Here is an 11,126-nt window from a genome sequence, read left to right on the forward strand (position 1 = left end):
ACAATCTCTTGAGAAAGATACCCTCTTATTCCAGTTTGCTCTTAGGGGCTTGACATAATTGTTCTGCTTTCCCTAAGTGCACTGTACATCCTAAAATGCAAGGAAGCAAGGAGTTGTGGTTTGTTTTTTTTTTTAATTGTTGTATTTGTGGTACACTGCGTACTAGTTGAACTTTTCAATGTTAAGCTTGATATTTTCTAAAAGGCCTTTTGATACTAACTGTAACTATGTAGATAATTGGAATTCTAGACTCAGGGTCTGCTTTTTTAGTATCTTTTTGTTACTTTGGGCAAATAGAAACTGTATTACGCTGTGTCCTAACCTGTAAAAAATGTAACTAAAGGAAGTGGATAACTAGTCTTTGTAAATGAATGCTGAATTCTTAAAAACTTACGCTTCTGTGTTGAAAAAGGTTAGTGTAAGAAAAAATGTATGAAACTTAGAAAATTGGATTCTTCTATCTGGTTCTAAAATTAAGATAAGGAAATTATTATATTGCACTGCTAGATATTGTACTGAATATTAACTTCTTTTTAACTGTGGGGTTTTTTTTTTCATTTGCTATACTAATATTATGGTGCTGAGAAAATTCTGTGAGCGTTGCAGCGTGCCATCGTCCCCTTCTGCTAATAGTGAAGTTTAGTGGTACCCTCTTACCTAAAATAGAACAATGGAGATCTCGGAGAAGAGGAGGAGGAGACAAGAGAGAATAAGCTCACTTCAAATTATTCACCAGTCAGTCATTAAAAAGCATTAATGATTAACAAAGAGCAGTTGCTCATTATTCAGATGAAGACTGGAAGTGTAGCCAAGATGAGCTGTGAATGTTTCTCACTGGCTTTAGTAACGTTTTCAACTTTGTGAATGATCATTAATATTTTTTTGTGAAAGAAGAGGGAGGCAAGGACAAATATAACTCTGACACATGTACTGGTTCCTCTTTTAGAAGGGTGTTATTCTTGCCTCCATAATGCTACTGTAGACGCCTTTAGATACACTACTGCACCTGCATCTTTGTGTTCCACGCCTGGCTTTCCATTAATCCTTCTGTGGTATCTAACAATCGTTTGGTGTTTTTTTGATACATCAAGATTCTTTGATTCAGGTAGGTGTAATTTTTTTCCTGAGGTACCATCAGTTCCACAGCATTTTTAGTATCTTTATGAATCACTGTAATACGAAACAAACAAAGTAAGTGGTAAATTCTAAGAACATTGGTTAGAAAAGCAACTAGTGGGGAATTTGAGAAGTCTGAGTGTGGACAAAACACCAATGTATAAAAGACTTGGACCAATATACTGATTTTCCTAAAGGGTTTGTGCCTGTGAGATTCTTTAGTGCAAAAGGATCCTTTTCTTTTAAAAGTATTAATCTGAAAGAGGGACTGTCAGGTAGGAACTCCAGAAATCTGTTACACGGAACAAGCAGTGCTTTGTGGTCATTGGTGTTTTGTCTGTGAGGCTGTGAAAACTGTGGTGATTGTGGCAGTGTGTGCTTTAATGGGTAGGATATTTTGAAGGGAGGGGAGATTTAGGAGGAAGTAAGCATGTTTTGCCCTTATCGTGCTGTAAGGTTTTGGCCTGTGTAACACAAGTACACTACGAGCTGTGTATAATAAAGGCCAGCATTGTAGTAGTTTTGCTTCTAGCCTATCCCATACTGGGGCATTTCTTTTCCATGTCAAAATTGCAAATGATGAATCGTGGCAATTCTGCTCCTGATACAGGCTTGGAGATTCCCTCCAGGGGCAAAGACAGCTCTAGGAGCAGCCTGTCTTCAAGGCACGTGGGAGGGACTGCAGGTATTCCTTCTGTAGCATTGCTTTGGTGATAATTTAAAAACAACAACAAACAAAGTTGTCTTTTATTTTTCTTAGAATAAATATAGCCACTCTTGGTTCTACTTTTTGTCAATTTTCTGAGGGTGGCCTGAAGAACAGTTTTGTTTCTTCTCAGAAACTGCAGGAACATGCTTTCCGACCGGTATGATGGCAGCTTTCCTTCTGAGGTCGTCTTACGGAAGTCTGGAACCCTGAATTCCTTTTCGGATGTTGGTGAAGTCCAAGCCAACATGGTCCATGATCAGGGACCTTACCAGCAAAACCAAGCAAATTGTCACAAAACTTCTTTCTGAATTGTTGTGTGAGGAAGGACTAGGATTGCAAGTTGAAAGTGAAGTGGTGGTTTCGGTAAAACAACCCTTGGTAACTGTGTCCTCTGAATCCCAGTGGTATGTGATGAAGGACTGCAAAGCTTAAAGTACTGCTTCTCTTGTTGCGGAGTGTTCTGAAAACACGGATGGAGCTTGTGTGAGGAGTAAGCTGTGTGTTTTAGATGAGGGTTGAGACATTACTCTGTAGTTCTCCTCTGTATTTTTAAACAATTGCCAAGTTCCTTATTCTTGGTGATTGCATATTGACAGACTTACAAAGCAGGATGTCACGATGGCCCTTCATTTCCATTTTGGTTCTTCCTCCCTTGGGATAGCATATTGTTTTCTGCTTCCTATTGGGAAAACTGTATTCCATAGAAGAGATTTTAAAAAAAGAAAAATACAAATATTTGTGTGTGTTTTTCCTGATGAGGCTCCAGTAAACAGTGCCATTTCTGTGGCAACACTTGTGCTAATCCTGTTCATTCAGGAAGAATTGCTTCCTCGAGGACATGCTGTAGCGTAAGGAACTGATCAGCCTCAGGTTGTCACTGCTGTGGCGAATATCTGTGAAAGATGTCTCATGGATAGCCCTGAGTGAAAATTCAAAGATGATGGAGTTTTGGGGTTTTTTTGTTTGTTTGTTTTGGTTTTTTTAAGTAACTGTTCTGAAACACTTTTTTTAACATTTAGTTTTGTCAGTGTTTCTGATGAGAATTCCCGAGTATTTGTAACACTCAAGATAAGTTATGACTGATGGATCATTGAAATAGATTGATATTCCATTGATTGACCTTTGACATCTTTGGGGAAAGGTGGGGGAAATATTCCATGAGTATTTTCATTCTAAAATTAATACTATTCAGGGTGGTGTTATTACTTCAAATACTCCAGTTGCTGAAGTGCATAGAGGTTAAACATCACTGAATATAATTTGTATATGCCCATGATTTCAATTCCAGTCATGTGATTGTGTAACTTCATCACAAACAGCCATAAACTGAGTTTCAGTTTCTCTTGTGTTCTGTATAGGCATCTCTCTCTCATATCTCTGAGAAGTAATTTTAATATCTTTCTTCTCAAAAAATATAATTGTTAAATGTTGTGCTTTGTGTGATTTTTTCGTAGCACTGTGAAACAGTATGACTTTGTATGATGCGTGCTGCTTTTGCTAGTGTTGCTTTTACATGCAGACACTGTTAACCTTTCGTAGCTGAAAGATTTACAATGTGTACCGTGGTGTGTAACAGTGACTGTTGGGGAGCTTTCTATTAGAAGTTTTGCTACTAAAAATCAATTCATCTGGAAGCTGAACCTTGTAGTACTTATCACCTGCTGCAGCTCACTTTGGTCAGGGAATTTTTTTTATTGTTTCTTGCATATTTATGTTAGGATGCAATTAGTGGAAGTGTGTGAATGGGAGTTATCTGTCAAAATACTTTTTTACATGGAGATTATTCTTTTTACAGCTGTATGCTTTAAGTAAGCTTTGCTGCATGTCGACTTGATATTGTCAGAAGATTAAATCTGGAGGAATAAAAGCTAGAAAATACATTATTTTGAGATGTGGCACAGAAGCTATTTTTGCTCATATTTTGGTTATATATCACAACCTGATGATTGCCCAGATTAGAAGTTTTAACTTTTTAAAATTTAAGCCCATACATATTTAGAATCTACTCAAATTTATTTATACTTTATTAAAAGAAACTGCTACAGAATTACATCTGAAGGCAATAAGATCCACTTGTGAATTATTGATGAGTATAATTGTACTGGCAATGAAGTAGTAGTTCTTGTTGTATACACACAGAGTAATTGCCAGACATGCATGTAGTACTTCTGTGGAATCCGTCCACAGTCCTCCACGTGTGGCCTTACCAGGACTCTGCGTAGAAGACAAGGACCGTCTCCCTCAGCCTGGCAACACTGCTCCTAATGCAGACCCAGATACCACGAGGTGCGTGTATCTTGCCTGGCATACATGAGTGTGCCTAAGCCCTGATTTGGATGTGGATGTGCGAGATGAGGCTCTGAATCAGCTTGAAGTGATGATTGATGCTGGTGTTTCTAATTGAAATTCCTCTTGCTCTTTTATACAGATCAAATCAAATGACAGCACAACCCATTCCAGCTTTGTCTTATGTAAAAACATGCTATGTTTCATCATCCAGATCACTAATGACAGTAGAAATTGGTAATGAAATTAGAAGTGACCCCACCAGGGAACTGTGGGCTTTTATGTGCCTCCTGTTTTAGCTGTAGAATGCTATTTTTAAATCCTACCTAGGCACCTTCAATTATACAATCCTGAGCTCAGGTTGATCTGGCAAGTATAGCTGCGCGACATCCATGCTGACTGTATAAAATACCATGGTCCCTCAGTGTTGGTGGTTGTTTCTGCTGAGCTTTAAATTTTCTCTTCCATGTTTTTCTTCTAAATTGCTCTTTTTTGTAGAACTAATTCTGTTATAGTTGTTTCTTACTGTCTGTCACATGAGATAAAATACCTGACTGTGAGAGTGACTCCAATCTGTTTTATCTGAGACTGTAAATAGCTAAGAAGCAAAAGGAAAAGCTTCTTATACTGCATCTCATCCGTAACTGCCCGTGTTAATTCTTCCTTTCTGTCCTAGTGCAAACTTGAGCAGACTAGCTGTATATCACTGATGAAAAAGCTAAGCCCAACCCTTTTTTCCTTTGCACTGAAACAGATTGGAAGCTCTGCTACAATCAGTGGTCATCAATCGGCTCATCGTGTGCTCAGGTTTGGGACCGAAACCTTGCTCTGTTCTCTAATTATTTTTTTAAAATTATTATTCTTTTTTCCTTTGTGGCCCTTTTCCCATAATGTGTTCTAAAGTGGTGGTGGATGTGTAAATACAGACTTGAGACTGACCCTGTATGTGTGCCCTGAGCACAAACAATCGTGTCTTCCCCTTCTGTGTAATTCATGTGTTTGTGTTGGAAGCTGTGCTGAAGCTAAGCAGTGTCCGTTAAGCCAATTAGTTTATCAGAGAAGGGCACTAGTGTTAGAGCGGTTGGATCCAACAGTTTAGACTTTGTTCTGATGTTGCCTCTACTTCTGTAATTATTTTTGTGCCAACATAACTAATTCTTAGTGAGCCATGGTCTTGTTAGATTTGTGAAAAAGTGTTTGTTATGATACTATGGCAAAGATAGTGGAAGATGAATTCCCTAAGAAAATGTGTATTTTGTGAAAAGCAAATGTAGCTGTTCCTAAGAGTTTATAAGTCCCTTTTACCTACTGGTAAGATTTAAATAACTTGGAACATGTGTAAGGTTTGGTGACGTAAAAACTAGTTGCTTGCATCGGACAGATTAGTTTTTTTATAGTTTTTTTATGTGTATATATATATATATACACACACGCAGACACTTCCCTCTCTCAGGGTTGTTGATCACTGCCCCACTTGCCAAGAACTTACAGAAGAGTAGGAGCTGAAACTACATAGACAGTTGTGAAAATGTAGTTTGCTGTTCAATGGTTTGACAAGAATTTGAAGCAAAGGGTGATGCTGTTAACCAGTGTTGTTGTCTTCTTATAAAGAAGTAGCTATATTGTTCATTCTAGGATAATTAGTCTGACATTGTAGGAAAGTGTCTTAAATTACTGAGCACGTCTGTTAATTGAGTTCTTTTATTCAGGTGCTTTTACCTGCTTAGCAATGCTTGAGTTTTAGGTTTTTATAAATGCTTCAAGCTTCACTGCACAATTTCAGTTGTACTTAACTTCAGTTTTCGTTGTCCTCTTTTATGTAGAAGTTAGATTTGCTTAAATATATATCATAACGAAACATGGGAGTGTTCAGCTGTATAATTTTTTTGTCTGTCTGAAAATTATGGCTAAATATAAACAGTATTTTTTAATAAGTAGTTTAAGGTGCTGGTAAACTATATTAGGTATGGATGACATTGTGAAACTGTTCCTTGATAGTAAATATTTGATTTTCCAAGATACATTTTATATCCTGTTACTGCATTATTTAAAGACACTATCAGTCTCAGTAGGACTTTATAATAAGCCTGCCAAGCAGCTGCCAAGTGCAGATAGCCAACATTTACATTCAGTGTTGTGTGATGGTAGCTGTGACATGATTCCAATTAAAAGCTTGGTCTGCACACTGCAGATGTCTTCTGAATATTAATGTGTACTACAGACAGAGCAGATGGAATCTCTTTAAAGTACAATGCAGTGAATGTAAAATTAAGGTTGGGTTTCTAGTGGAAACTGAGAGGGAGTCAAAATTATTCTTTTTTCCTTAGTTTTTCCTTGCTAAGACACAAGAATATCTGTGTATCATCATCATTTTTCTTTACATAAAGAAGGAAATCTACTCTTCCTTATGCATCTGAATTAAAGTACACCATTGTGTGCTATTGAAGTTGTCTTGAATGTCAAATGTACCTAGAAAAATATTACGAATGCGTGCAGCATTTGCTGTGCCTTAAAATATACAAGATCTACCTAAAGAACAGATATGAGGCAATAGATAATAGGTGGAATGTAGGATGTCTGTGAGTTATTTGAGGAGCTGTTTGTTGAGAAAGGCTGTGTAAAAGTATCTCTAGGTGTGTGTATTTAATTTGGATTTGAAGACATTATGTGAGGTGTTTTAGGAAAAGTTCATGCTGGATAGGAGGGGTAGTATAAAACAGTGACGAGCCCATCATTGGTGTGGTGCAATGTAATGTGTTGCAGCCCCAAAGTGAACTGTCATAAACCAGCAGCAATCCAGCTACCTAAGTGTGGATTAATTACTTTGGTGTTTACCAATCTTCTATGGCACACATTCGAGAGAGGAGTGAAGCCTTGATAGGAGGAATATATAGTCTTAGAAATAACAGTGGTACTGAAATAAGTGTGATACTGAAGCTGGAAGTAGAAGGGCTTCGGTGTGAGTGAGAATCGTAACTTTGCTCATTGCTGCTGCCGTTGTCTTACCCTCTCGGGCAGAATGCAGGCACGTGGGAGGGGAGAGAGTGGTTGTGTTGTGCAGGGGGCAGAGGTTATAGAAAAGGCAGTGACAGGAGATGCCACATGTGTAAATCCAGTACGGTGTTTAACTTGCTAGTGTTACTAGCATAGCTTGTACCTGAGGCTGTGTAAACACTGAACCCAGTGATGTTATTTTCCACTTCATCCACATTACTGTAACAGAGATTTCCCCCCAGATCTGCGTTTGGATTGTGTTTGGCTGTTGCAGTCACATTGGCTAATACTGCTCTCAAAGCTAGCGGCCTAGCTGTAAAGAGGAGGATCCTGGCTTCAGCAAGGGTACTTTTTTTAGGTATGTACGCTTACTTCCAGAGAAGTTGGCTGTGTGCTGTTCCTGAGAACAACACTCATTTGATAAGAGCGTTTTTAAATCCTTGACCACAGTGAGACTGAGAGCAGATTTGCCCATGAAGTCTGGGAGAGGACGGCAGGGACCAGCTACTGTCAGAGTGAGGGAGAGCTGTGTCTGGACCCCACTCAAACTGATCTGGGTGCTGATGTCCCATTCCACATGCGTGGGTGCCACTTCCCTTCAGAAGTGTAGAAATTGCCTGGTGAATCTGACTTACTTGTCGTGAGAGGCCTTCAGTGGATTGTTGCTCTCATTAAAGTTTTCATAGTCTATACAGTTCATTAATCTGTGAAAAGAGGTTTATGGAAGAGATGGAATTGGAAATAATAAAATTAGCTTACAAGACATAGTTAAATGATATTTTTTTGTGACCCATTTAGAAGTTATCTCCAGGAATTCCAAGTATGTTTGGTGAGTCTCAGCTTTCCAAGTAAGCCAAAAGAGGCTTAAGTGTTGTTAATTTGTAACACACAGCAATGACTTTGCACTTTATAACCAATTAAAAGAAGAAAATCTGGTAAAAACGTCTTTAGGGTTTGATGTTTTAAAAGGTCCGGAGATGTGAACTTGAGTCTTCTAAGTGTCTTAGAGATCAAAGCCATTGTATAAAACCAAACAGTTGAAATAGAGAAGTGTTGCTTTAAAGAACAATACTTGGCAGTCAAACATTGCTTTGAACAGCGGTCTGATATATCTATGATTTCTGGCGGGATAGGATTCTGTTAAACAATGAGGTGAAGTTTGAAAGCAGAACTGGTCAGATAGAAAGGAAGAGTCAAGAGGCTTGGAAAAGGCAGAGGCCGGCCTTCCTTTGCCACTGCTCCTCGGCGTGAGGGGGAGCTCCCTGGGATTCTTGCTGGTTGGGAAATGTCTCATGGTTCCCTACGGAAGATCTAACTGTCTTCTCCTGTGTGAAGCATTTGTTTTGAGGAACCTTGCAGTTATTTCTCCTTGATGTTTCTGTTTTTCTGTAGTTTCATATGCATCTTTGACCCTTTTTTGGGGCTTTTTCGTTGTCAGAGAATCCCTATGAAAGTAATTTCCAAATATGTTCAGGATCTTTCCTTTTGTCATCTGCCTAATGTTGGGTTTGTATGACTAATGTCATTCTGGCTCTTAAAACTTCTGTGATACTACTCATGTGGCTCCTTTGCTTCCCTGTCTCTGAAATACCTTCCTCTTTAAGCTGACTTCCAAAGCCCAAGCAAATTTTCTCTTTTTCACTTACTCTGTCTTGCTTTGCTTTACCCTCCAGTGTCTTCCCTTTTCTGACAGTACTTTGAAGATTTGTCAGTTGCTTCTTAACTCCCCTAGTTCTTTGCAGCATCATCCCTTTTGTGTTCACTGTGCAATTTTATCTTTCTAATCCTTGAAAAAAATTCCCAAGTCTTCCATTTCAGACCCTGACAATCTCCATGGTAGTATCAGCATATAGTTATATCTTTAATCACTGTGAAATGTGTCCTTTCAGCTGAGATTGTACCAAGGCTGGGAATTTGTCTAACTTTGTGCCTGTAAAGCAAATGCCTGTGTTATTGCTATCCCTTTGATCTTCATAATATAGATTACTCTCATAAAAAAAAAAAAGTGCTGTGTTTGGCTAGATCTCTGAGACACGTCAGCAAGAAATACGAGATGGTCGTGCCGTCGCAATGTCGGATAATACGGAGTGCTGCCTGATAGGTGTTCATTCTCCCGTGCTTGGGCTTCAGTCAGGCTGTATTACCTCCTAAATTCTGAGAGCAGGGTTTGTTGTGTAACAGGGTCACCGTCCTTTTTTTTCTGTTGAATTAATATCTGCTGAGAAACATCATCAAAACTGTAGCATACTTGACTGTTTCAAATTCAGTTGTGCAGTGAAAATACTGAAATAGTGATACATTTTTCTAAAGCGTCTTTAATTTGAACCCAAACCAAACTCTTTAACATCTTTTGTCAAGAAGTGGTATTATAACCAAACGTTCACCCTTATTTTTGTTGGAGTCAAGTAAAGATTTATCTTTCTTGAATTTATCAGCTGTTTAAAGTCTGTTCATTCCAGAGTGCTTATTAATTTTTCTTCTGTCTTTAAAAATAAGAAAAGAGCCAACCCAAAATAGCACAACAGCTTTCATAACTTTGTAAACCATGTTTTTTTAACTGATATAGATGCCTTTCTTACTGACTCAACCTTTTCCTTCAGAAGTATTTATTATGTTCTTTCTATAAGAGGGACTCTAAAAAAACTCTGAAAGCAAGAATCAGGGGCTCGTGACAGTGTTTTTCCATTTTTTGTGTCAATAATTTTTAAATCCAAATAAAATCAATTAAATTGCAGACCAGGATGTGTTGCTACTTTGTTTAGTTTATTTTATTTTATCTCTTGCTACTGATGAGAGCTGTTTTTAAATATTGTGAATGAAAAGAGATCTGTTCTTCTATTACTTCTCCTGTAGCAAAGAGGAAAACAGTGTTTAATATTAATGTAAGTTTTGGTATTGTTTTCCAACTTAATAGATGTGGAAGTCTTTTACAGAGGAGTAAAGTGTGTCTGTGTGTACACAATCACAGTTTCCATTTTGCTGCTTTTTTTTTTTTTAAACGTTCCATGCTCCCTTTGTTTGTCCTCTGAAAGAACTCTATTCCTCCCTAGTGTTCCCTGACCTTTTGTCTTCCTCTGAATATCTGGCATGCTTCATTTGACACCATCAGGATCTCTCTTGCCTGCCTCTAATCAGGTTCGGAGTTTCCATCCTCTTCTAGGGGGCAGGAATAGAAGGGAAAAAAATACAGGCACCTGTAAAATTCTTGTCTGTTTTGGCCTGTTTTGCTTTTCTGAAAGAAATGTTGACATGAGAATGTTGGGTTCCAGAACCACCTGTGGAAAAATTGTTGTAGTTTTTAGCCCCACTCATGCTCCCCACCTTATTAAGCAGAGATCTGGGAGGGATCGTGGGATGTGCCACTGTCCAGGAGGGACATCCTGGGGGAAATCATGGCCATGTATCTGTTTATAAGCAGCAGTCCCAGGGAACTCCATTACCTTTCTTACTTGTTGAAAAACAAGTTCATATTTACATTTATTAAATTATGATTGTATATCTGATAATGAAAGTCTTGTTTCTGCTATGGCATTACTTTTTAATTGCTAGAAATCCTAAAAAGTTGATACTTGAATCTTTAAATTTTGTCACAGTTGCAAGGGTTCATATTCATGTAAGTCCATTAACATCTTGGTGTGTAGAAAAACAGTTTGACAGCTGTAGTCTAGCACTTCCTTATCGTAACTTGATATGACATTCCATAGAGACAGTCACACCTCAGATTTATGCTCCACTCTGCTTCTGGTATGTCGGCTTTAATATAGTGTCAACTCACGTGTTTGGATAATCTTAATTGACTTGTTAAATACGCACAGTTTACCTTCTGTTTCTCTTGTCTTCGTTCACATAGGATGATTTTGTGCTGTGATTTGATGGGAAAGAACATTGGAAATCACTGTTTTTCACTAATTTGTTTTTATAAAGATGGTACTTTGTCTGTGCTCTATGAACTGCAAGTACTCTACTACTGAATTTATGCAACCTGTTACAAATTTTGCTGTCTTTCAGCATGAATCCTTCA

The 11,126-nt window shown here is 38.1% G+C and overlaps 1 protein-coding gene across 1 annotated transcript in view; it reads left to right on the forward strand.

The window, feature by feature from the left end:
• Positions 1–2,077: 2,077 nt before the first annotated feature.
• The window catches only part of LOC104277650 (cAMP-dependent protein kinase type II-alpha regulatory subunit-like), a 48,777-nt gene continuing 39,728 nt past the window's right edge, over positions 2,078–11,126 (forward strand). The window contains exons 1-3 of the mRNA XM_009874350.1: positions 2,078–2,229; positions 4,013–4,111; positions 4,254–4,348. Of these exons, the coding sequence (XP_009872652.1) occupies positions 2,078–2,229; positions 4,013–4,111; positions 4,254–4,348 (346 nt within the window). The remainder of the gene's footprint in view (positions 2,230–4,012; positions 4,112–4,253; positions 4,349–11,126) is intronic.

The sequence above is a fragment of the Apaloderma vittatum genome, unplaced genomic scaffold, assembly GCF_000703405.1.
Source record: "Apaloderma vittatum isolate BGI_N311 unplaced genomic scaffold, ASM70340v1 scaffold14018, whole genome shotgun sequence".
Classification (NCBI taxonomy): domain Eukaryota; kingdom Metazoa; phylum Chordata; class Aves; order Trogoniformes; family Trogonidae; genus Apaloderma; species Apaloderma vittatum.